The sequence below is a fragment of the Balaenoptera musculus genome, chromosome 11, assembly GCF_009873245.2.
Source record: "Balaenoptera musculus isolate JJ_BM4_2016_0621 chromosome 11, mBalMus1.pri.v3, whole genome shotgun sequence".
NCBI classification, from domain to species: Eukaryota; Metazoa; Chordata; class Mammalia; order Artiodactyla; family Balaenopteridae; genus Balaenoptera; species Balaenoptera musculus.
The window spans coordinates 28,960,506-28,986,651 of record NC_045795.1 but is presented as its reverse complement, the minus strand read 5'-3'; the positions used below and the strand labels follow the sequence as shown (position 1 = coordinate 28,986,651).

General features: G+C 41.4%; 1 protein-coding gene across 5 annotated transcripts in view; it reads right to left on the bottom strand.

Annotated features, from left to right (window-relative positions):
- Window positions 1–19,689, bottom strand: part of ADGRF1 (adhesion G protein-coupled receptor F1) — a 36,188-nt gene extending 16,499 nt beyond the window's left edge. For 3 of the 5 annotated variants that reach the window (XM_036867706.1, XM_036867709.1, XM_036867710.1), the window contains exons 1-8: window positions 19,377–19,534; window positions 9,943–10,020; window positions 8,322–8,412; window positions 6,136–6,193; window positions 4,426–4,575; window positions 3,276–3,449; window positions 1,189–1,289; window positions 92–150 (exon numbers count right to left, since the gene is read on the bottom strand). In XM_036867706.1, coding sequence (XP_036723601.1) covers window positions 92–150; window positions 1,189–1,289; window positions 3,276–3,449; window positions 4,426–4,575; window positions 6,136–6,193; window positions 8,322–8,390 — 611 coding nt within the window. In that variant the 5' untranslated portion in view covers window positions 8,391–8,412; window positions 9,943–10,020; window positions 19,377–19,534. Of the gene's footprint in view, window positions 1–91; window positions 151–1,188; window positions 1,290–3,275; window positions 3,450–4,425; window positions 4,576–6,135; window positions 6,194–8,321; window positions 8,474–9,942; window positions 10,021–19,376; window positions 19,535–19,604 lie in introns of those variants that run through there. The other 2 variants (XM_036867708.1, XM_036867707.1) reach the window with 2 other exon arrangements.
- Window positions 19,690–26,146: the final 6,457 nt, after the last annotated feature.

Genomic DNA, 26,146 nt, shown 5'->3' with positions numbered 1-26,146 from the left:
CTGTCAAGGTCACTTGGAAACAGCATGAGGCATCCTGCAGGACGGGTGCATGATTCCAGCGATGCCCTTCTAAGACCATTGTATTACTTACCGAAACTGGGTGACTTGAACTGACTCAAAACCTTGGATACTTTTGTACGCTTCTTTCAGCTTTACAAAGAGAGCAAAGAGCAATATGTTGATCTTTGTCCCACACAAGAAAGACATTTGAGCAAAAAGTGGTCGCAGACAATAAATAACCAACGGAAGCACCAAGAAAAGGAAAGAGATATGGCGAGAGGTAGTTGCATGTTATAGAAATACATTTAAAATGATAGCAGAGAATGTACACACACATGCCTGTGCACACACATATAATTTAATTTTGAGGTTGCTAATAAAGAATGTAGAACCAACTGCTTAGACTAGAGGATGGGTCGGGTGCCAGATAATATAATAAATTCACCCAAAATCTATTTTCTCCTTCCCCTAAATAAGCCATTGATTTCAATAGATGCTTAAACTGAATCTACCTGCGAAGTGTTTGTGCATATCTTCAGTTAGAACCACATCTGAACCACCATCCTAGGTAGAGGTAGTTTTATGTGACTTCATTACGAAGTCCAAAATTTTGGTCAGTAATTCTCTTTAGCCTCTAACAAGAGAGGCTTCTTTAAGGAACAAATCCCAAATGTTAACAGTTGAGCTTAGATCATGAAAACTTTCTTTTGACAAATAAAAATCAGAAAATAATCAAGAAGGCTTGATTCACTTATCTTGTTATGAGAATAAGGTGTAACTTTGTGGCTGAAGACTTGCAAAGAACGAAGATAATGGGACCTTTTATTCTCAAAATAGTGACATTATCTGCAGCCACAGATTCAATATCAGACCTGAGAATAAAGATCTTTAGTACTTAAAAAAAAAAAGAAAAGAAAAAAGAAAATAATCAAGATGGCTTAGTTTAATATTACCCTAACAAATGAGCAAAACTAAACACTAAAGAAATGGGAAGAAGTCAACTGCTTAACGCTCCTTGAAAGAAAATGTTCAAAGTACATCACTTGTGGGCAGAGTGATTAACTGCTATGCAATAACTCATTGAAAATGAATAATTAAGAATATGTGTTAAATAAATATGTTGAATTGGAAACATCTGAACTTATGTTTAGCCAACGATTTCTTTTGTAATAAGTAGAATGTGCTTACTTGAATTTCAATTCCAGTGGTGTATTTGGAGTATAGAGCAGAAGATGAATCCAAAAGGTCTTTTGTAAATCTTTCATTAATTTTGAAAGTACCCCAAACCTCTATGGAAAATAAAAAGAAATTTATAGAGATAAAAATTACTCACTTGATATATTATAGCTTAAAATTACAGAAGTCTAATTCAGCCCATCTATTTGACAGTGGTACTCCAACTCCTTTTTTTCTTCTTTCTTTTTATGATGAATGTTCACCTAAAGTAATATAGGAAGCATCCATAAAACCGGAATTTTCTTTTGTGGATTTGGAACATAATGGGAAAGTGAGATAATCAAGATGACCTTATAAGCAGGTAAATGAGTAGCCACTCACATGTGGTTATAAAAGGCAGTCACTTATCCCAGTCTAGGCCCTGAGCTTAAACGTTGTCCCTATTTAAAAATTAAAAAAAAAAAAAAAATCACTACTTGCTAACTGCAACTTACCCCTTGCTTACCCATCACTGGTGCTTTTCTCCTCTGGGACAGGTTATTCCCCATCTCTGAATGGACAAATCCTGTGTATCTTTCATTCAGGACTTAGTTAAATGCGCCTCTTTAGCAAGACCTTCCCTGGGCCCCAGATGAAAAGAGTCTTCCTCTCCTTTAAATTCTTACAGTACTTTATCCATACCTCCCTTCCAGCCTCTTCACCTACACATCTATCTGTGAACACACCTCATGCATGTACGTCCCCACTCTACTTTAGGAAGCTCCTTGTCAGTGTAATCCCTGTCTGATCCATCTTTGTATCCCCCAAAGATGGATCAGACTTAGACCACTTTTCAAAGTGTAGGCTTTCATCAAAGTTTGTTGAAGAGATCACATTGTCTTCTTTCATGTGTTAACAGCCTGGCCTCCCCAAGTAGCTTGCTAATTGATCGACAGCAAGAGAAATGCCTCATGGTGACCTCCCAGAATTTGCCCCAGATCTGGGTATAAAGATGGTGCTTAATAAATATGTGTTACTTGGGGCGGGAAGGATTAGGAGTCTGGGATTAGCAGATGCAAACTATTATATATAGGATGGATAATCAACAGGTCCTACTGCATAGCACAGGGAACTGTATTCAATATCCTTTGATAACCCATAATGGAAAAGAATATACAAAAGTATATAGATAGATAGATAGATAGATAGATAGATAGATAGATAGATAGATAGATGTATATAAAACTGAGTCACTTTGCTGTACAGCAGAAATTAAACACAACATTGTAAATCAACTATACTTCAATAAAAATTTTAAAATAAATAAATAAATAAGTGTTACCTTAACCTGAACTGCTGTGGTTCTGGGAAAGGGACCCAGGGAGACCCAGGAAAGCTGGGCTATTTCAGGTCCTCCTTCACTCTTTGCTCCGCTCTACCAAAAGCTGGAGCTTCAAGATAACTGGATTCATCTTTGGGGACATTTCTTAAAAGTCCTTCAAGCTGTTGGAGCCCACCTCATCCGGCTCACCCCAGCATCCACTGAACATCAACCTAAGTCAGCAGTAGCTCCCTCAGCATCCACTGGCTCCTAAACTAGACTTTCAACTTTTGTTTAGTTTTGGCAATTCATTCAACACACATATTTGTTGGCAATTTACAGAATTTCTTTCAATATAATCACTAGGTAACCCTCCCTGCTTGCGCACCTCTACATTTTTATTTTCTGGAAATTGATGTCGGCCAAAGAAGTCAAAAGAAGGTGGGAAGAAAAACGTTATTTACTCAAGCTGTTCCCCTACTTGGAATTTCAGGGAATCTCCCTAAATCTCAGAAGAATCGTAGAATTGTCGAGGTGAGCTGGATGTACCCCCAGGCTGAGCTGGCGCCCAAACATCAGCTTGCATTTCTGAATTTTCTGCACTTACAAAGCTCTCGCTGTGTCCAGCCAAGCCTAGCAGGGTACGTCATCACTGCCCTTCCAACTCCCTGTAAACACTGGCCCTTCTCTGGGAGGCAAAGAGAAACACTGGGGCACAGACCCAGTGGTCCTTCCGTCTCTGTCACATGTGGAGGTGGGAGGGGCCCCAGCTCCCCTCTTGGTATCCTTACACACTTACTTGTTCTCTCACAGAAATGGACGCTCTGGGTGAGGTTGTTGAGATGACAATCACAGCTCTGGAGAGATCCCTCCGTGTGAAGGTAGCATTTCTGGGGATCAAGGCACGAGGGGGGAAACCAGGAGTAGCCGTCGTCACAGGCACAGCGCAGGACCCCGTTCTGGATGCCACAGTCTGCACAAAAAACAGAGCTTGGTCTCACGGGACCTGGTTAATAAATTGGCTAGGGCTGAGTTCTCATCTTTGGTTCTGATATAGAATCTGAACCAAAAGCTAGAGATATTTCTCTCCAAAAGCTATAAAGGATGAAAACAGGATGGAAACAAGTATGTTTAAGGTTAAGGAAACGTCCCACTCAATTGATACTGAGGTTGGATCAGAAACCCAGCCAACATAAAAATCAAATATCTGGGGCTAGCATCCAAAAAAAGGATGTGTGCCCAGTAGGTACCACTTAAATGGAGAAAGAAGCAGAAGAGCATATGTCAACCTGAGAGTTATTTAAAGGGTTCTAGATGGTATTTGTCCACTGTCTTATTGGAGGCTCCCATCCACCTAGCAGCACTCCCCCAAAGTCCCTGTTAGCAATATGGCAAAGGCAGAGAGACCTTTTTGTTGAGAGTCATGACGAAAAATTTTATTAACCAATCCTGTATGCTTGTATTGGACCTAAAACTCCCACTAAAAAACCTTTCCTTTTCAATAGACAAAAACAAAAAACAAAAAAACAAAAAATGGGGCAAAGTCACCAGATACTGTTGTGAAAATATGCCCAATGGTGTGCTGTAAATGGTTCTCAAACGTGATCATGCATCAGAATCTTCTGGGAGGGGTCTCATTCCAAAGTTTATGATTCAGTAAGTCTGGAATGGAGCCAGGGATCTGCATTTCTTTTAAGTCCCCTGAGGCTGCTGCTACTATCGGTCTGGGTACCACACTCTGAGGACTCTTGCTTTAGATAAATCATTTAACTTCTCCTAACCCCATTGTGGTGGTCATTAGTGCTGTTGGCCAGATATTTTTTACAAGCATTTATTCTTTTCAGCTACAGATATTGGGCGGATGATTGATTCCCCAGCATAACCTAACCTCTCCCGACTCACACACCACCTTCCCCATCTCCACTCCCAGTTACCAGAGACTGACTCACACGTGGTGGCCTTTGCTCTGATAATCTTCACCGGCCCAGGTAAAAAAAGAGGGTAAGCCTCCAAAAGCTTCAGAAAGTTCTTCACGTCTCTTTTCTCCTTGGAATCTCGATAGGCCACCTGAAGCAGCAGCTCGTATTCCTGGAATGGACCTAGAGAGAAAGAGAGACTGTCAAAGCCTTCTTTTCTCAGGCTGGGAGGGAGATACTGCAGAGCAAGTGACCTCGGAGCAATTGTCAGATTCAGCCTGAGGGTCATGGACATGGCTTGGTCACTTCATCCAGACATGGGCTAAAAATGAGCATCCCGAGCAAAGCATCAGACCGTCCACAGGTGCCTAAGACACCTCTCTCCTCTGACTTCTGCCGGGCCAGCTGCTCTGTGCTCTCTGACCCACCCCAGCATTGCCCTCCTGACTTTACATACTTCTCAGGTCACATCCAGAGTCAAGTCTCAGGGTCAAGACTGAAGGGAGAAGAGGTGAGAAAGTCCTGGTCACCCTCCCTTCCTTCTCCCCCAGCTCTGGTCTCCTGGACGTTATCTCTGATATAAAACCCCCAGTCCCCTCTTTCCTCTCCAAAGAGCCCTTCCTTCTCCTGTACAAATGTTCCACTGATTAGCTGAGTTTGATACTGAGATGAAATGCACAAGTAAAACCAAACCAAACCTTACTTGAGCCTTGATGCACCCTCACCTCCACCTTATCGTTTCTGAGCAGTACCTTTTGTTTCCCTAAGAAGAGACCATTAGGTGTTTTGGGCTGGGAGAGAAGAGGAATCCCACCCAGAATTCACTTAGGCACATTCACATGAAACTCTGTATGAAGTTCCACGGGGTCTCAAGATCCTCCCAAGGTCCTCTGTGGACCCCAGGCTAAGAATGTGAAGGGCCTCAGAGAAAAAGAGGCAGAAGGTGAACATCCTTTTTTCCTGGGTCTCGTTTTGTTATCACCGGCAGTGAAACCGATGGGGGAAAGATTAATGGCTCTGGTTCTGGAGCCAGACTGACTGGGCGTTGAATCCTGCCCCACCTACCCACCGGCCTTGTCAGTTTCACTATCTGTAAAATAAAGATGGCGATTGTACCTAACTCAGAGGATCTTTGTGAGGATTTAATTCATCTAACGCACTTAGAATAGGGCCTGGCACTGGTAAGAGTTCAATGTATACTTGTGCTTTTACCTTTCCATGGCATTCCAAGTTGAAATTCTGGTTTCATTTTCCCAAAGAATTGTAGCCTTGCTACGATGTGGTAAGGTCTATGGCCCTATTAGCACATTGTTGGATGGCAGATTCACGGCACCGTAAAAAGGCTTTTGAGGACTGACCCAGGAATCTAACCACCATCTGTGTGTACCGTTGTTTCCAGGAGGAAATATACACAATGCTTGAAACATCAGACCCGCAAATCAAATTTCAGACCACAACTCATTCCTAGACTGAAGACTGTGTCATTCATCACATTATTGAGATCAAGATGAAGATGGAAAGGAAGAGTATGGAGCAGCTACTGGCTGGTTACGGGACAGGGTACTGTGCCTTTATTATATTATTTCATCCTCACAAGGAATTACTATAACTATCGTTTTACAGATTTGAGGTATTTCACGATGTGCCAAAGATCATAAAACCCATCAGAAGCACTCCTGGGATTTGAACCCTGCTCTCTGGGCTCCAGTGCGTGCTGTAACATGCTATCTGAGGGAGTCTCACCTAGAGGCTTTTCCTTATTCAAAATGAGTTCTTGCTTTGTTTTGATGCCATCATCACTCTGTGAAGAAGAAAAAAAAAAGAAGAATTACAGCGAGGCTTGGTCATATTGCATTTCATAAGGCCTTGTTGGATTTCTCAGATAAACTGCAATCATGGATCTAAAATGCAAGCCAGGGATGGTGGGGGCGGGGGGCAAAACAGGACATCGCTGAGGCACCTTTTGAGCACAAACCTGAAGGAAGCAGGAAAGTGAGGATCCCTGAGAAAGAATTTCCCAGGAGGAGGGAAGAGCAGGTGCAAAGGCCCTGGGATAAGAATATGCCTGACACGTAAAGACCAGAGTAGCTAAGTGGAGTCCGGGAGGCCGGCCAGGAAGTGACGTCAGAGAGTACCTCTGGGGAGGCAGGTTCTGTAGATCCTTCTGGGCTGTGGCAAGGGCTTAGCTTTTGCTTGAGTGGGATGGGAGCCCACTGGAGAGTTCTGAACAGAGGAAAGGTGTGCTCTGCTCCACTTTTTAGAAGGCTCAATCCTGCGGCCGTGTTGGGAATAGACAAGCACTGAAGCAATGAGAGCGTTTCAGGAGCTATCGAAATAATATAGGTGAGAGATGATGAAGGTGTGGATCAGGATGGTAACCATGGAGTTGGTGAGAAGTGTTTGGAGTCTGGATATATTTTAAAGAGAAAACCAGAAAAAAAGATCTAATGGTTTAGACATGGATTATGAGAAGTGTCAAGCGTAATAATAAGTTTTCTGCCTAAGCAGCTGGAGAGACAGTGATACCATTTGCTGAGATGGGCAAGGAGGCAATCTTATGGGCAAAATTAAACCTGAGAGTTTAATTTTGGACATACTAAGCTGAGGGGATATTGGCACCCAACTGGAGATACCAAGTAGGTAGTAGATACGTGAGTGTGGAGTTCGGGGGACAGGTGTGAGAAGGAGACACAGAGTTTGGAGTCATTGGCATGCAGAGAACATTAAAACCATGACCCCAGATGAAAGCATCAAGAAAGTGAGTAGAATGTGGAGAAAAAGGAACCCTCCTACACTGTTGGTGGGAATGTAAATTGGTGCAGCCGCTATGGAGAGCAATAGGAGGTTCCTTAGAAAAACTAAAAAATAGTGTTGCCATATGATCCTGCAATCCCACTCCTGGGCATATATCCAGAGAAAACTCTAATCTGAAAAGATACATACACCCCAATGTTCACTGCAGCACTATTTACAATAGCCAAGACATGGAATCTACCTAAGTGTCCATCGACAGATGAATGGATAAAGAAGACGTGATATAGGTGTGGAATATTACTCAGGCATATAAAAGAATGAAATAATGCCATTTGCAGCAACATGGATGGACCTAGAGATTATCATACTAAGGGAAGTGTGTCAGAAAGAGAAGGACAAATATCATATGATATCACTTACATGTGGAATCTAAAACAATGATACAAACGAACTTATTTACAAAACAGAAACAGACTCACAGACTTAGAGAACGGACTTATGGTCACCAGAGGGGACGGGGCAGGGGGGGTGGGGGACAAATTAGGAGTTTGGGATTAACAGATACACACTACTATGTATAAAACAGATAAACAACAAGGACCTACTGTATAGCACAGGGAACTCTACTCAAAGTCTTATAATAACCTATAATGGAAAGGAATCTGAAAAAGAATATATATATGTATACATATATATATGTAAAACTGAATCACTTTGCTGTATACCTGAAGCTAACACAACATTGTAAATTAACTATGTAAACTAAACTAAAATATGTAAATTATTACTTCAATTTAAAAAAAGGTTATTGGGAAAAAAAAAAGAAAGTGAGTATAGGTAGGGAAGAGGCCAAGGACTGCTAATGTCGATCTATATGCTTTTTCTCCATCAAAGAGGCCATAGGAGAGGATGCGCTGAGTTAGAAAAGATCTCCAGTATGGCTTAGTCCAAGATCCTGGTTTTTACAGTCAGGTCATCTAAGCTCCAAGAGATGAAGTGACTCATCCAAGGCCACACAGCTAATGCTGGTAATGTTGAGACAAGAACCCAGCGCTTCTGATGCCAAGTCTATGAAATTTTGTCATTGCAGTTGCCTAGAGAGTGACGGACGCTCAAAGTGCCAGAAGGACAGAGGGGAGGTGGTAGAGAAGAAAACGGGACGTACACAAACTCACCCCCAGAAAGCCATTCCAGCCCTCGGTGATCATGAAGAAGGAGAAGAGCCAGAGCGTAGGAACTCTCATCTTCCCCTGGCCCCTCCTGGTTCTGGACAGGACATGAACAGCTGGAGTCACAGTCTGTGACTAGACGTGTGCGCCATGCAAGGCTGAGGCACAAAAACAAGTCATTCAAGCCAAAATTTTTAAATGCACACGGAGGTAAAGCCTATCTGGGCTCATCAGAAGCCCTGAGCATTTGGTTATTTTTTTGCACCAGAGACACCATCACTTCCACTCCCACTGCAGAACTAGTGAATTTTTCTCTTTATAAACCTACTAGAAAATTTCTCCAGAACTCTCTTCTAAGTTTAAGTTTGATCTAAGTGATCAAATTTGACTCAACACAGGCTATTTTAAAATCATGGCTTGCTTAACTTTGCAGCTGGGTGCATTTAATATCCAGGCTTTTATATTTCACTGAGGTTTTCTTTTCATCTCAGTAAAGACAAGCATTCAAACAACCAAGGACCCTAGAACCATTAATATAAAGATAGACTCTGAGTATTTCAGCATAAAAATAATAGTGAACCAATCCAGCAAATTTCCTTCTTCATAGTTCATGTAATTAGCAACCAACTGTCCTCAAGTTCATGGGTATCTTAGAAGAATTTAGACAAAACTCAGCCCATAGTCATGGTCACAAGATTTAATCATTTACAGACAGGTTATTTGGGGGCAATGAAAAAAATCACGAGTTAGAACTGTTCTGTCCAATGTAGTAGCCACTAGCCACATGTGACAGTCTAATTTTAATTAGAATAAATTTAATTTTAATTAGAATAAAATGAAATGAAAAACTCAATTTCTCAGTCATACTAGCCACATTTCAAGTGCTCAATAACCACATGTGGCTAGTGGTTACCATGTTAGGCAGTGTAGACACAGAACACTTCCATCATTGCCAAAAGTTTTATTAGGCATGGAATATTATTCAGCCTTCAAAAAGAAAAAAATTCTGTCATGTGCTATGAACATGGATGAACCTTAAGGGCATTATGTTAAATGACATAAGCCAATCACAAAATGGCAAGTACTATATGATTCCACTTATATGAGGATCTAAAGAAGTCAGACTCATAGAAATAGAAAAAAGAATGCAGTTGCCAGGGACTGGGAGGAGGGGGTAAAGGAGAGTTGTTATTCAGTGGGTATAGAGTTTCAATTTTGCCAAAAGAAAAAGTTCTAGAAATCTGTGGCACAACAGTGTGAATATATTTAACACTGCTGAACTTTACACTTAAAAATGGCTAAGGTGGTACGTTTTATGTTGTGTGGGGTTTTGTTAACAAAATTTTTTTTAAAGTTTTATTGGCCAGTATTGACAGAACATGAAGGAATACTTCCCTGTGGCCATCTTCATAGTTGATGTGGTTAGCAACAAATTGTCCTCAAGTTCATGGTTATCTCAGAATAATTTAGACAAAAGTCCATAGTCATGGTCATAAAATTCCCTTTCTCTTTACATCTCCATAGGAAAAGATGAAGAGCTATGATTCCCAAGCTCAATAACCCACCATGGGAATAAGTGCCTGGGGTCAGCAGCACAGAAGCCCAGGGTTGGTTCTCCAGCCCTTACCTTGCTTCCTGGGTGCACTTTAAACTTCATACATGCCCTGCCATCCCAGCAGTGCGGCCTCAGGCTTTGCTCTATGATCTACAAGAAAAGAGAACAGGTGGGGAAGGATGGAGTGAGAGGTGGGGATTAGCAGATGTAAGCTTTTATATATAGAATGGATAACAACAAGGTCCTGCTGTATAGCACAGGGGACTGTATTCAATGTCCTGGGATACACCATAATGGAAAAGAATATTTTTAAAAGAATGTATATATACCTATAACTGAATCACTTTGCTATACAGCAGAAATTAACACACCATTATAAATCAACTATACTTCAATTTAAAAAAATATTGATTAAAAAAAAGAAAAGAGAAAAGGCGTTAGAGACAGGGTAACGACTCCCACAGATGTGGCCTACATGTCAGCAGAGATTCTTTCTAGGGCTTTCCAGGGCAGCATGAAAAATAAACCATGAGACACATACCCGTTTTGTATTTACCTTCTCCCCTTAGTGAATGGTCCTTGCATGCTCCCACCCACCTGCCTGCCAAGACTCCCCCTAAATCGACTGCTTTAACTCTCTTTGGGCAGCTGTCCAGTCTCCAGATCATTCTTCCCCATCTTGCTTCCCCAGACCTGCTCTGAGCCCTATTCCCTCTGGTCTGTGCTTTCTGCTTTCCAAAAGTGATGGATGTTTGGCTCTGGAGTGGCGTTTTTTCAAATATTTTTGACCCCATAGAAAGAAACATATTTTATAAAATGAGGATATAGATACACACATAATAGAATGTGTATATATCTGTATTATGTATATATATATATATATATATATATACACTAACATATAATGAAAATTTTATATATATGTAAAATAGCTGAACAGTTTTGTGAAATAGAACTTCTTTTTCTGTGCCCTTTGGATATTTTCTATTTGTTTTTATTTATATATTTGTTTGTTTGTTTGTTTATTGGTGAATTGCCACGTCCTGCTAAATTTATTTCCCAGTACCTTCCTGGAGTGCAGCCACATTGCAGACGGAGCTTGTGCTCTTTCCAGCCCCTTTCTCAGTTTTCCTCCACTTCCAGGGACCATTTTTAACATGATCTACCCCCTCTCTTGTGCCAGGGTCTGCTTCCAAACGGGAGGCCTGGCCCTCATATGGCTCTTTCTCTCCATCTCTCTCTCTTTGAAAAATCTCTTTCTCGCATGTGGCATCCAGGCCTGAGGCTGCAAACCCAACGTGAGGAGGCCTGGGTGACAGCTCCAAGCTTTGTGAGGAAACTCTCATCCTCTCAGCCTGTTTATTCTCTCTTCTTCCCACACTGGAGGGTGGAGCCTGGGCTGTCTCCTTGGACTGGCTAGAAATGGTAAAGTGGAACTTAGAATCAGGGTTTCAGACCAGTGATTCCCAGTCATGAATAGTCGGACTATGAAAAAGGAGGAGGAGGAGCTGGGAAGGAGACGAGGAAACACTTAGGGGCTCATTTGAAAATAATGGTGCCCCCATCCCACAGTAAACCTACTAAATCTTATGCAGATCAGGCACAGCCATGTGCGTTATTAAAGCTTCCCAAGTGACGCTGACCCCCAGACAGCTTTGAGAGCTGTTTTTCTAGACTGCTTCTAGGAGAGGGAAAAAGAGTTCTGCCCCGAGGCTAATACTGTGACTTGAATTCTCCTTTGGAGTTTGGGACAAAACGTCAAATTTATCAAAATGTTTTCTTTGCTTCCTTGGTGCACTCAGCTCCTTCTGGGGTAGGGTTGGAAGACTGACTTTCAGATAAATAACAAATAATTTTCTAGTGTAAGTATGTGCCACACAATATTTGGGACACTATTCATTGTCCAGAATTACAGCTGTTTTTCTGAAATTCAAATTTAACTGGGCTGTACTTGACAACTAATCAAAAGGAGGAAAATCGTATCTCCAGGTGCATGGGTCAAAACAGGCTCCGTGGCTAGCCTGCAAAGGCTTCGGGTCCTGGAGTTTATCAACCAGATGCCTTTTGACATTTTTTTAGGCTTTCTATGCCTCGGTTTGCTCATCTATAAGATGGGGAAAGTCGTATCTAATTCAGAGGTTCTTCGGAGAATTGAATGAGTAATTGAATATAGAGGACTCAGAACAACGCCTGACAGGTGGTGAGCCTCAACGATCGATAGCTGCTAATATTAGTACGACTAGCATTTCAATCTCACCACCAGTTTTTGTAGTTACTTGTTGGATTGTGTCAGAATTTGACTTCAATCTGAGTCAGATTAACTGATTAAATAAAAGGTGCTCCTGGGTTGACGGCTAGCACTGTATAAATGGAGGGATCCCAGCTTCGAGGTAGTAAAAATACATTTTTACAGTAACTCAGTTATCTGACTCTAAAGAGGGTCAAGAAATATTGTGTGTGTGTGTGTGTGTGTGTGTGTGTGTGTGTGTTGAGGAGGTGTAATCTTAAATCCAACTTAACTTTGCCTTCACTAGAGGCAAACCCCGTGGTATTTTCAGCACATCCCTTCTAACCTGGAAGGGTCCTGATTATTTAAAAAAATATTCTCAGAATCCATGTTCCCTTGCCATAGACGAGAAGCTGTTTTTGTCATCAGAGTGTGTGTGCTTGCTTACAACACACGTCTCTCTGTGCAGCTGGGGGCCAGCAAAGCCTGACCTACAGCTGTGTTGGCCCCGGCGTCCATGGGAGGCCCTGGCATCCATGGGAAGGCTTGGCCGTGGTGGGACTCCCCTCATTTCCTTGAATTCATTCAAGTGAATTCATTCCTGATAATCCCTGTCCTTCAGTTTTTAGAGAACAATCATTAGAATTTGCTATTGCGCCTCTGGAGACAGCTGCCCATTGTCTCCTCAATCTTGCAGTTATGTATTTATGGATCCAAATATCATTTATTTATATCAACAGCTGTCTCCTTATCAACAGTGGTGCTTAACTGGCACTGCTCTCACCTACATTTTCCAGCATTTTTAGCAACATTCTATTCTTAGGCAGAGTTAAACTCTTGGGCTGTTTTCCTGGCATCAATATTTATGGGATTATGTTTCTTCCTCTATAAATAGAAGAATTCCCAGTAGAACTGTCACCCTCCTCTCTGCCTTGGATTCACATGTGCACACATGCATAACACACACACACACACACACACAAATGGAAAGAACAGATCTCCAGCTGGGATCTGAAAGAAATCAGGATTCAAATAGAACTGATTAATAGGCAGAGGACCTTTAAAATCTTGGTTTTATTTTACCTCTTATTTTATAAGATTTTGGTCACATTTTCATTGGGATCTGCCTTTGTATGGGAGTCCTTGGGCCATTTGCCTTTCAGAAGAGTTTCTTTGCATTCCTTTCAGTAGGCAGATATGGTAGAGAAGACAGGTGGGAATATAGGTGGGAGACAGAAAAGATAACCAATGTCATATATGGAAAAATGTTTGGTGGTTTGGTAATTTTTATGAGCTAGACCAACTTCTTTTGGAAGGACTCTAAAGTTATTTAAAAGTTCAGTGAGTGTCTGTACAAACATGTGTTCCCAGTAAAATTTTAAACACATATTTTATATTTCAGCATGTTTTTAGTGTGTTCATGTTGAATAAACTTAGTGGGAAAAGACCTAGATGAATTAGACCCTAACTTCAGCATTGTCCCTTATCTGCTAGAATTTGTGAAAGTTAAAAAGAAAACTTGCTGGGCTCAGTTTCCTTTTCTATAAAGTAAGCAAGAAAATAGGGTGCACTCAGATCTGTTCACATTCAGATTCCATTATTATATGCCCATTTCCCAGTTTCTATTTGTATATGTAATTGTTCTTTTCATTAGTGTCTGCCAGTCATCACATCTGAGCCTAGAAAGATTAAATATTTTTTTACTGGACTCTGTTCCTGTGTCCTCCTCATACTGATTATTCTCATTCCTGAACATCTTTTGAGATGGGCTGAGAACCTGATAAGAATTAAGCCCTTCGGTTGAGAATAGCGGTAGGTTTTTTAAGAACTACGGAGTTATAAGGCTGGAAGAGACAAAAGGAATTACTTAGCTAAGTTGTCCCTTTCCTTGCGACACTTTACCAATCTGCTAAACTTTGATTTGTCCAATCACTTGTGTATCGAGAGCCTTGTGTATTGAGCGCCTCCAATTTCCCAGGCAGGGTGTTCGTGCCACCCACTTGGGGAAACTCCAAGAGCCATGATCAGACCTACTTTTGAAAACAACTGCCGGGTTGCTGGAGTCTCTCTGTTCCAAGGGCCCTATTTAAACTCTCCGATGTTTCATTGAATGGATCTCCCTTCGGAGTCCAGTTTGTGACCATGCCTCTTATCTGATTCTTTTCCATCCAAAAATTGAGATACATTTTTGACGAGGCCCTCTGTCCTTTGCCACGAATCGGAACTTCAGCTAGAGAGCATTTCTCCTGTTGCTGGTGCTGTCAGCCTAGCTCAGCTGTCTGCTTCCTCCTCACAAGGATTCTGGTTTTTTTTAATTCATTTATCTCTGCTTTGTTTCTTAGAAGAGATACAGAATGACTTGTCATTCTTAGCTCGTCACCCAATACTGCTTCGGGTGTACTGGTTGAGTTTATCACTCACAGACAAGTCTAGCTCAATTCTGTTGTAAAAAGCCTGACCGCCAGCCTCAAGGGTTGGCTCTATTCCAACCCCCTGTAACTGAGGATTTGCTCCTGTCACTCATGGTTCAGTAGAACACAAGTTACCACCAAGCCCTTAAAGCGTGATTAACGGCATTCCAGAAAAGGTGCCAAGCTCTTTCTTCAGCCAAGACTTCAGCTTAGCAACTGGGGACCCAGCCTTCCTGGAATCCCCAGGTCATTGTTTCCCAGCTTCCCCACTCGAATTTGCTTACTGACAATCAGTAAAGCCCAGAGAATTTGACCTTCCTCTTGGACTGTTTGCTTGAAAAAAGTACCAGAACCGCACTCAAGGGCGGGGATATTTACATAAGAAGAAATAGGATAATTCTTTCTCATTTACAAAATGCTTTCATATGTATTGCTTTGATTATTTTGGCAATTAAGTGGGAATTATTTTGGTTTTACACTTGTGTAAAATGAGAAGGGTAAACCTAAATTCTAAATAAAAAGAATGTATTGACTATTTCCTTAAGTTTCTCTCCCCCAAAGAACCTGTTATTTCTATTGGACTCTGGGCCCAGTTCATTTTGTTGCTTGGGCCATGATTTTAATAGAGTCATGATTATTAACATGATCCCCATCTGAGTTCCTGACAATTAAGCTTTCTTTATTCAGGAAAAAGAAGAATATATGTTTCAAAGCTATCCTCCTAACAATGTGAGTGTCACCAGTGTCCAAGGAAACTCAGCTCTTCAAGGGAGAAAGCACAATTCGTCAGGCCTACTGGAAAGAACCTACAGAACAGGCTTTGTGGGGTCTTCATGGGTGAAAGGTCAGATTAAGGACGTTACAAACTGTTCTTGCGTGATCTATTTTTAAATAAGAGTAAAACAATATCTGACTTTTCATTCAGTGCTCACACTGCTAAACCTCAATTGTTTCAAATCTACCAAAAAACACTCATTCTTTAAGCTTCCCTAAGCATATTAACAGTGTTTTCATCATCATTTCCTAATAAGTAAAAGCACATTTTCCAATCATATTCCCCTAATGATTTTTCTAGAAATAAAGCCAGTTGCCTGGCATTCTACCTATCCTGCAAATATCGTGCCAATCCACACTCAAAAACCTTCTGGGCTTCACGTTATGTACAGACGAAAATCTAACACATTATCAGGGCAAATTTGTTATTTAGACTCCTATAATCTGCCTCAAATATTCCTTCTGTTAACCTTCTTCTTGTGCATCTTTAATTCCAGGTTATTACATTTTGAGTTTTGATAGGCATGGCCAAATGGCCCTCCTAATTTGTACCATTTACAGTCCCTGGTAAGGTGTAGAAATGCCTGTTTCATCACACTGGCCCCAACTTCTTTTTAATATTTGCCAAACTGACAGGCAAATATTTATCTAATTGCTTTAATTTTTATGCCTTTGATTATTAATAAAATGAAGCATTTTTTCAGATGTTTATTGGTCATTTATATATTTTTTTTTCTGGCTTGACTATTTAAGTCATTGTCCTAAGTGTCTCTATTGGAATGTTCACCTATTTCTTAAGAACTGCTTCTAGGAGCTCATCATAGCATGGATATCAGCTCTTTGTCACTCGTGTTATAAATATGTGCTTATCATTTGTCTTTGGTCTTTAACTTTTTACGTTGTCCTGTTCGGCACAAAAGTTTAAGACATTCGTCAATGAATGTCTCTGTCAATCCTTTCCATTATGGATTTTAAATTGGGGTCATGCTAAGAATTTTTTTTCTATAAAAAGATGGTAAACATATCCTCCTATATTATCTTCTAACACTTCTTTGAGTTAGTTCATTTGTTTGTTACATACTTTTAAATTCTCAGTCCTTCTGGAGTTATCTTAGGTTTCGGTATAAAATAGGGGTTTACTTTCATTTTCCTCCAAATGAATAACCAGTTACACTAACTACATTTCTTGACTAAACCATTCTTTATCAAGACCACCTGTAAAATTCTTTATCAATTTTAAAGGTGCACATGGTCATATAATAAAATTCTAACCTAAATATTTTTTAAATTCTATGTTATCTGTGTCTTTTTTTTTGCTAGTTACTTGCTTAATTGGCATCTTGGTCGACAATGTAGAAGAGTGTTATACGCCTAAGAAATATGTCTTTCTCTTCTTAGAAATAATTAGCCCGATTCTCTTAAGAGATTAAGCATAGGAATGTCTTTAAGCAAAATTAGGCTAACGTACAAACACAAGTGTGAAAGGTCGTCATGGAAAATATAATCTGCTTAATACAAAACCTCTTTACCCAAAACTTTGCAGGTGTGAATCTGTTCTGTTGTGACAAAGCTGTCCTAACACCACAAATTTAGAGTAAATGCCTGCTTATCCCTAATAATAAAGAAATTCTTATGATCAGGTTTTTAAAAATTTTGTCTTATGAGAAAGAAGCAAGTGATAAGGAAATTATCTTCAAGACTTTATTTAAAGTCTTTAGTTTAAAAGACTTTCTTTAAAACAAAACAAAAAAAACCCACTAGCGTATCCATGGTTTGTGGGCCTCTGGGGATTAAAGACTGACGTTCTCACTGAGAACCCAGAGACACAATGAAGACCAGATAACCTTCATCAACAAGATTTAACTATATTTTGCACATTTTAGGGCTGCATACCTCATGGCTGTTCACCTCTTTGCATTTCATTCTTTCAACCGACTGTGCATGGGAAATTTACTGTAATTCTAGGAAATGCCAGGTCACTTTCACACTTATTAATTCTTATGGATTTTTGGCCTCAACATGCCAGAGCCCTGGTTTTCATCTGCCATTGAACTGGAGCCTTGATGAGATTATCTGTGGCTTGCTGGGGAGGGGGCGTGGTAAGAAGCCCCGCCCACCCCATCCCCCTCCCCCGCTCCCCGCCCGGTTCTGTGTACTACAGTGGTGGAATTCAGCAAGGCTAGAACCAGCTGGGCATGGGAGAGAGGATGATGATCTAGATCTTTTGCACCATCCCTCCAGGTTCCTAAGATTATTTTCATAGCTCTCAAGACCGTGTATCCAGTCCAGAACTACGGAGACCTTGACATCCTGTAAGCACGTCTCTGCTCAGACACACTCTATGTAGCTATGGGTATTCCCTGCCAGAGACCTTTAGAAAGAAAACAAGTCAGACTATTGTGAAAGTGGCGGAGACATATGTTTAGATTGGGTAGAACGTGGTTTCTTAAAGAGCGGCCGTAAGCAAAACTGTGAATTCAGTGACACTGTCCTAGGGGTGTCATCCCTCTACTATCTGGGTCGTTCATCCTGCGGACACACCGCTGCCACTGCTCGTGTCCTTCTGTACCCAGTACCCTCTTGCTTCATCCAGTTCACACTTGCTCCCAGCCAAAGTGCTAAAAAATGTCACTGACACCCTAGTTTGAATGAATGTGTTCACTTACTTTTCCTAGGAGGATATTTGTATCCCTTTAATTGTGGAATGAATGACACCAGAGGGCATATGGATGCCACAGTACTGTGCTCGCCTAACCCTCAGCGCCACAAGCGATAAACCCTGTGATGGGAACCCTGTCCTTGCTTTTAAAAAGGAATAAAGAAATACACTGTCTTTTTAGAGAAGCAAGACATATATACCTTTGAGGCCTGTCGGCAACAATTTCCATCAACTTGCGGTCATGCACAGAATAGGAGTGTTTGAAAGTCAAGTTTCTAAGACTCAACACAGGCAGGCTCTCATTTGAACACTTCATGCTCATGGCTAACATTTTGCAAATCAAGTGACCAGAATAAGAAAAGCTAAATAATTTGCTCAAGGTTATGTTACTTGTTAATGGTTGAATAAAGTACTATATGTGGCTATATAATATACAATCCCTTTAAATTTGGGTTATGGTTGAATAATTAATAGTGGTTTTATTAAGAACATAACAAAAGGCTTGTGCTAATACTCTGATAAATTATAGAATGTACTTTTATCTATTTTTGTTACTTCTCTTGTCTCTGTAATTTCCAGCCTATGTGTGTTATTATCAGGTTTAGTTTAATGGATTTCTCCATGGAAATGCCAAAGTCATCATTTTTCCACATTTCTCCACCCTGACCTTCCTTCTATACCTCCTTTGGTAACTTCTCATTATTTAGTATCTGGCCTGGATGGATTACATAGAATATCAGGTTTGCATAAATTAATTCTTCATGAAAAAGAAGAAAAGGGAAAAGAAAAATGACTAATTTTCAAGGACTGTCAGAAAATGTAGTGTATCGCTTTATATTTATTTGGGGAGGGAGCAGAGGAAAGGATTAAAAGGGTCAGTTTGTGGATTTTTTAGAGTCTAGGGAAGGAGTTAACTTGGGAAGCACTTCCTGGAAATATACCAATTAGGTCAAAGCTTAAACTAATTCATCCTAAAGTGAAAATAAACTTGATCTTATCAAGAATATTTTTATTTCAAGAGATGGCTAGGGGAAATCTATGACTAATTCATGGAAGCCGCGAGATTGACATTTTTAACAATTACCCTTGGCCGAGCCTTCTTTATTCCAGTCAATCCATCTCCCAGGCACACCCCCAAGAATAGGGGTTACCGTGTTGCAATCGATAGAGGGAAGGCTGTGCTTTGAGTCAGCAAACCTCTAGTCTGAGACTCACCAAACATCTCGATTTATATAATTACCGAGAAGCTGAACTCTGTTGTATCTGCTCATTGTTTTTTCCACTCTCTGTTCCTTTAGTTACCCTTCTTTAGGAAATGAGATATTGAAATCAGAGCTTTCCCCATGGGGAGGGGAAAATTCATCTCAGATTAACAGGTAGTAAGGATGATAGTAAGACACATTCTAAGGAATCAAATCACAGCTTTGGGGCTTACCTGTGATTCCTCTCTTCACATCACAGCCCCAGGGAGCCCTTCCTCTGGTGTAACCGTGGCTCAATCACTTCTTGTTCTGTTTGGAAAGATAATCGTAATATCTGAGCCACAGGAGCTCGCTGGCAGGCGTACAGGCCACTGATTCACCAGCAACTCCTGCAGCACGTTGCTGCCCAGTAGGCAGACAAGCCCAGAACACACCCCCTTCAAGAAGGAAGGGAGAAATACCTTTATGTTGACTCTCCCTCCCACTTAAGTCCCTATCAGGCCTGGTAAGAGGAAAGAGCTCAGAGCCCAAGACTTAATGATTCTCCCAGCACACAGAAATCACAGAAGGAAAATGGGAGGAAAATGCTCTAGGGGAATGCAGGACACTTCTGTCCTAGATTCATGTGTCACACGATGCCACTCTGTCAAGCTTTCACATCCAGCCTCTCGACACCCAGGGTCATAGCCCATAAAGCAGAAGGAATGTAGCCTTTCATGCATAAATTTCAGCTGGGGAGAGGTGGGTCTTTCCAGTGAGGTAAGGGGAGAGGTAGATATTATTTTTCCTTTTCCCACTTTCTCACTCAAGGCTGAAGAATCAACCTGCTACTTTCCCAGACAAAGGCACCTCGGACTTCTGGGTGGAATACTATGGAATGGGGGTGGGCAAAAGAGAGCAACGGCGTGCATGCCCAGGGCAAATGCTTTCGGTATGTTCTTTGTCCTTAGAAAACCTCGTGCTAAACCTAACTTCTTTCATAAGTTTCTTTCTAAGGAGTCATCCGATTTGAAAGCTGACACTCCACATTTACCAATGACTTGAGGTAGTTGACACTTTAAACCACTCTATAACTTACAAATGATTTGAGGCGGCTTACAATACTAATGCATAAAATTACATTAGAATAGACATAAAGAAACATAAGCTATAGAAGTTCTATACATAAACTATATGTATGTACATGAACTATAAAAAGGGGAAACTATAAGAGTGGAGAGTCACAGGAATAGAGACGTAGACATAGAGAACAGACATGTGGACATGGTGGGGGGGGAGGGAGGGTGGGATGAACTGGGAGATTAGGTTTGACATAAATACACTACCATGTGTAAAATAGATAGCTAGTGGGAACCTGCTGTATAGCACAGGGAGTTCAGCTTGGTGCTCTGTGACGACCTAGATGGGTGGGATGGGGGGGAGAGGGAGGTCCAAGAGGGAGGGGATATAGGTATACATATAGCTGATTCACTTCATTGTACAGCAGAAACTAACACAGCACTGTAAAGCAATTTTACTCCAATAAAAAAAAAAAAGAGTAGAGAGTCAACTAAGAAAAAGAATGTAAATAAAAACCTATGAGGTAGTTACAGTGTTTTGTAACTTTAAAATGTAACTCTAGGGCTTCCCTGGTGGCGCAGTGGTTGAGAATCTGCCTGCCAATGCAGGGGACACGGGTTCGGGCCCTGGTCTGGGAAGGTCCCACATGCCGCGGAGCAACTAGGCCCGTGAGCCACAATTACTGAGCCTGCGCATCTGGAGCCTGTGCTCCGCAACAAGAGAGGCCACGACAGTGAAAGGCCCGCGCACCGCGATGAAGAGTGGCCCCCGCTTGCCACAACTAGAGAAAGCCCTAGCACAGAAACGAAGACCCAACACAGCCATAAATAAATAAATAAATAAATAAATAAATAAATAAATATAAAAAAAAAAAAAAAAAAAAAAAAAAAAAAAAAATAACTCTAGGGACAGAGCTTCCTAGCAATGAAATGAGGAAGCTAGTCAGATACATTGTTCTTATTATCAGAAAAGAGGAAGCATCCATTTTCTCAGGAAGGACAAAATGGTCTTCAGGGCACTAAAATCTAACAGAAGTCTCTCTCTTTTTTTTTAGAGTGAACAATATTCCCAATATATTAGGGTCCATATTTTCATTTTGAATACCTTTAGTGCCAATCAGGCCTAAACTCAATGTGATCCTCTTGTTTCCAACACCATCTGGGCCACTTGGTCCTCATCCTGTCTCTTCATGACCAGGTCTGGATCTGGTCCAGTGGAAGAGCTGTCAAGAGAACAAAGCCATTCTGACAACCTCCAATAGTTCAAGGGCATCAACCATCTCTCCTGTGTCCCCCACCAGCCTGGGTGGAATAAAGCTGATCTCATAATTTAGTCAGGTTAATTCTCTTCTCCTCATGTGCTTTTTCTGAAGGGTTCTGTCTGTTTTCAGGGTCATCCAATGGTACGTGGAGACCAAATTTCCATTCAATACGAAGGGTGGAGGACTTCTAGAACTATATACTCTTACTCAGTTGATCTAATGTCTAACATTCTAGGCTTAGGTACCATATTTTCAGTTCAGTGCTGCCCTTTTCCTATTGTCTGTATGAAAACGCAGGAGCTTGTAGGAACATATAAGTCACTGACATCTCAGTGGGAATGTGTCTATAAAATGGACTAATAATTTATTAATTACTTAGGGAGAAAGTAGCTATGGAATTGGGTGGGGGGCGAGGGGGAGGGGTAAGGAAACGACAGAAGAGCAGACTAAGTGGCCTATCAGTGTGGAGCTCAGCGTGGTGAGGGCTGGCAGCTCGTATGGCAGCTCTGTTATTCACTTCCAGCTCTTTTTATCATGAAGCCCAGCAGCTTCCTAGGGGCTGGTGTATAGCCCTCAGAACCAAAGGGACCCCTACAGTTTCTTATTAGATCAAAACCATTTAGCAGATACTAGAAAATTAGGCAACCAATAAACATCAGTGATTTCATGAGTACGTTGATTTTGGTGAAACCCTGAATTCAAATAAATGTATGTGTTTAATAGCTAATTCCATATTTTATAGAAGGAGATCATAGTATGCCCCATATTTAGGTTGTTTCACAAAGAGGGTTACCGATGACTCACCACCAAGCCATTTAATCACCCCTTCTAGCTTCCTCCTAGTAATATGCTAACACACGCGATGCTGAATTTTTCAATATTTCCTGGTTAGGGGATGGGGCTCCCCCATCACTGCAGAGGACAAAGAGCAAAAGGAAGAAACATGCTTTGAGCCTTGTGGTGACATTGTGACATGTCTTTGTTATGAGCCCAAGAAGAGCCACCTTCTGCGAAGGCAGAGCTGAGAAAGTGTTGCTGCTCTGGTGTGAAGGTAATGCTCCTTCTACCCCCAAATCTCACTCACTAACCTATGAAGCAGAAACAAGGTTGTTCACCTGAAGGTACAAAGGCAGCTAAACCAATGCGTTTTGGTCCATCTGGTCAACTTGACATTTTTTTCTCTGGTGAACTTGACCACAGAGCTTCCTTGGCGAGTCTGGGTCCAGCATCCTGCAAATGCCGAAGAAGAACAAGAAGGAAGACCTGGGGCTGAGGAAGAGCTTCAGGCTTCCTAACTCGATCTGTTTGTTTTGGTCTGATGGCTTGGTTTCCCAGCAAAAGAGTAGAGTCACAGGAATAAGCAGCAACGAGACTGAGGCTTAGGAGAAAGGAAATAGCAAACAGAATCATGTTACTGGAACTAGTTATCTAACTCTTATGACCTCAACAATCTTTCCCTGAGTGACGGCTGTGGGGTTGAGACAATATCTGAATTTGATCAGCAGGTGGACCTGCGAAGAAGGACATGTACCCACGCTGAGGAGTGTCCTTCCATCAGAAGTGCTGGGTATCCTTTGCGTTTGGTCTTTGAGTAGCTCTGATCCAGGGGCTGCAAACACAAAGGGCCACCTTGAATGACATGGTGATTCAAGGGAGGGATAGGTCCTGAACTGTTTCCAGTGGCTTTATTCCATAATTGTGAAAGGGTTAAATGCAATTTTAAAAATTCAGGTATAATTAGAAAAAGAAACTGAAAGGAGAAGTAAAGAGGGGAAGAGTTGACTGTAAAATGTAAATTACAGGGCTTCCCTGGTGGCGCAGTGGTTGAGAATCTGCCTGCCAATGCAGGGGACACGGGTTCGAACCCTGGTCTGGGAAGATCCCACATGCTGCGGAGCAACTGGGCCCGTGAGCCACAATTGCTGAGCCTGTGCATCTGGAGCCTGTGCTCCGCAAGAAGAGAGGCTGCGATAGTGAGAGGCCCGCACACCGCGATGAAGAGTGGCCCCCGCTTGCCACAACTGGAGAAAGCCCTCGCACAGAAACGAAGACCCAACACAGCCATAAATAAATAAAAATTTTTTTAAAAAATTTAAAAAAAAAAGTAAATTACAGTGAGTAATATGGTAAGTCTTACAAATATGGTAAAACAATCAAAATTGATGTAGTCTCTTAACACTCAGAACTAGGACTTAAAGAGAGGTAGCTGGGGACTTATTGGACTGTATGAGGACAAAACTTGGTCAGTGTGACTTATGGGGAACTGTTGGGGGGAGGCAGTGTTATTGCATGATAATTGAATTGTTATTTAGCATTAAAATAAAGGACATTCAAATAAACAAGGGGAGGGTTCACAAAACGGTAGGAACTCCTTTCCCAACTACATCAGAGACAAGTGTAACAATCTACAAACCTGGGAGCCAGCCTGGACAGCAAGGGAGAAAACAAGATGACCTGTCAAGCATTGAGTATCAGCTGTCTTTACTGAGCACTAACTATGTCCCAAGGACTGTTCTGAGTCATTTCCATGTGCTTTTATATCCTCAGCAACCTGTGAGGCAGTGATCACTATCATTCCCATTTTACAGATGAGGAAAAGGAGGCACAGAGCAGTGAAGGAAATGATGGGCCAGGACACTAACACAGCCTGACTTCAAAGTCTGTTTTCTGAACCTACACTCCATTGTTTCTCTAAGACAGATGAGAAATGCAAAGAGAAGTGTCAAACACTTGCAAAATAACCAAAGAAAAGATAAAGGCAAGGCTATGTCTCAGGTGCTAATGAGACACAGCGGTTCTTACCATCTGAACCTTCCATAATAAGTCAGAGAGCCACCAGAGCCCCATAGAATCCACAGTTCCATTTTATTCAAGTAGCTTCAAGTGTGATTAAATTCAAGGCTCTGGGTGCATTTAACAGGGTTGGGCAATCTTCCATCCACTGCCCTTAATCAGTTCAGAATGTACTGTGTTTGAAGCCAGAGGTAACACTGAGAAGAGAAAGCCATGGACTATAAAAGTATTGAGCTTTTTTTACCCCTTACTCTGCCTGTCTTTAAAATGCGAATTACAGAGCACTAAAAAAAGAAAGGGAATTCCATGGCAGTGGTTAGGTCTCAGTGCTTTTACTGCCAGGGCCCAGGTTTGATCCCTGGTCAGGGAACTAAGATTCTGCAGGCTGCATGGGTGTGGCCAAAATAATAATAAGAAGAAGAAAATAAGAATTATACAGCACCAAGCAGCCCACCTTTCCAAGCTCAGCAGACCCTCACTGGGCACATGAAAGACACAACCACAGGCACCAACATATCCCCTGTGTACACGTGATACTCAGGAATTCAGATGAGCATCTGGGCAGCCTCAGTGGAGAAGTTTGTCCTGATACAGCTTACAAGAATTCTGCTTTTACTACACAGGTTCTAGAGTCCCAGACCCTTACCAGTAAGATGCATTTCTCCACCAGCCGAAAGCAGCAGAGAAAAGTAACACCAACGAGACTTCTGGAGAACGCTCATGAATCTGCTGGATTAGAGGCTAAAACCCAACAGACTGTCATTCAGTGCCCCCCAAGGGTGCATTCCTGTGGATAAAAAATTCTCCCAGAACAAAATAAATCTGATTCCATCCCTAGGCATTTTTTCTTTGATATTGTGGCTGTCTTCAGCTTCTTCAAGAGGACAAACATATGTAGAAGATGTGGCCTGAGATTAAGGCATTCTTTTTTACTTAAGTATTGTTTCTTTTTAGCAAACCACAAGTTGAACCCAGGGCTCCAGAATGTCTTTTAAGCAAAGTGAGACATCTAGTGGCCAAGATTCACAACGTGGAAGAGGCCACCTGTAAACAAAATTGGGTACAAATGTTCAGCTTGCCACGAGTGCACTGGGGGACTTGGGGGGTGGGAGGGAGGTAACCTCTGAGAACCTGAGCTACTTTGCCCAAATATTTGGCAGGGATTCTATTTGCAGTGGAGTTCATTCATTCATCTATTTATTCATTCAACATACATTCATATTAAATGTCTACTAGGTACAAGATACTGTGCTAGGCCCTGGGGATCTCAAAATCTATAAATATTTCTAACTTTATAATTTAATAGAAAGGCTTGAGCTTAATAGAAAAACTAGGCCACCAACAATCAATTAAAATCCTTTGTGATATGGGCTAACCACACTATGGCTGCCCCTAGAAGAGGCACTTAAATGAATCTTTGAGGGAAAGAGGAAAACATGTCTAAACCACAGGTCTCAAACGGGCACCCTGAGGGCCCCATCTGGCTCACAGATGTGTTTGCTTGGCCCAGGCAATGTTTTTAAAACTCTGAATTAGTTGTTAACATTTAAACATCCGGGGATTTCACATGAAAATCCAGATTTCAGCTTCTTTTGAAAAATGGGCAGGTCTGACAATACTGTTTCCATATTTCTGCCTTGGTGACATTTAACTGAAGCTGAGCAGAGACTGTCCATGTTCCTGTTGCTTTCTTTCATCACAGCAAAGAATTTAATTAGTTTAATGAATTTTTGGTAGATTTTACATGAACGAGGTACAAAACTCAAAATTACAAAAATATATTCATTGGAAAATTAGTCTTCTACAACTCTTGTTCCACAGCTCACAGATCATCATCTACAAAAACACCCACCCTCACCAGTTAGGTATTGTATGAATATGTATCCCTCT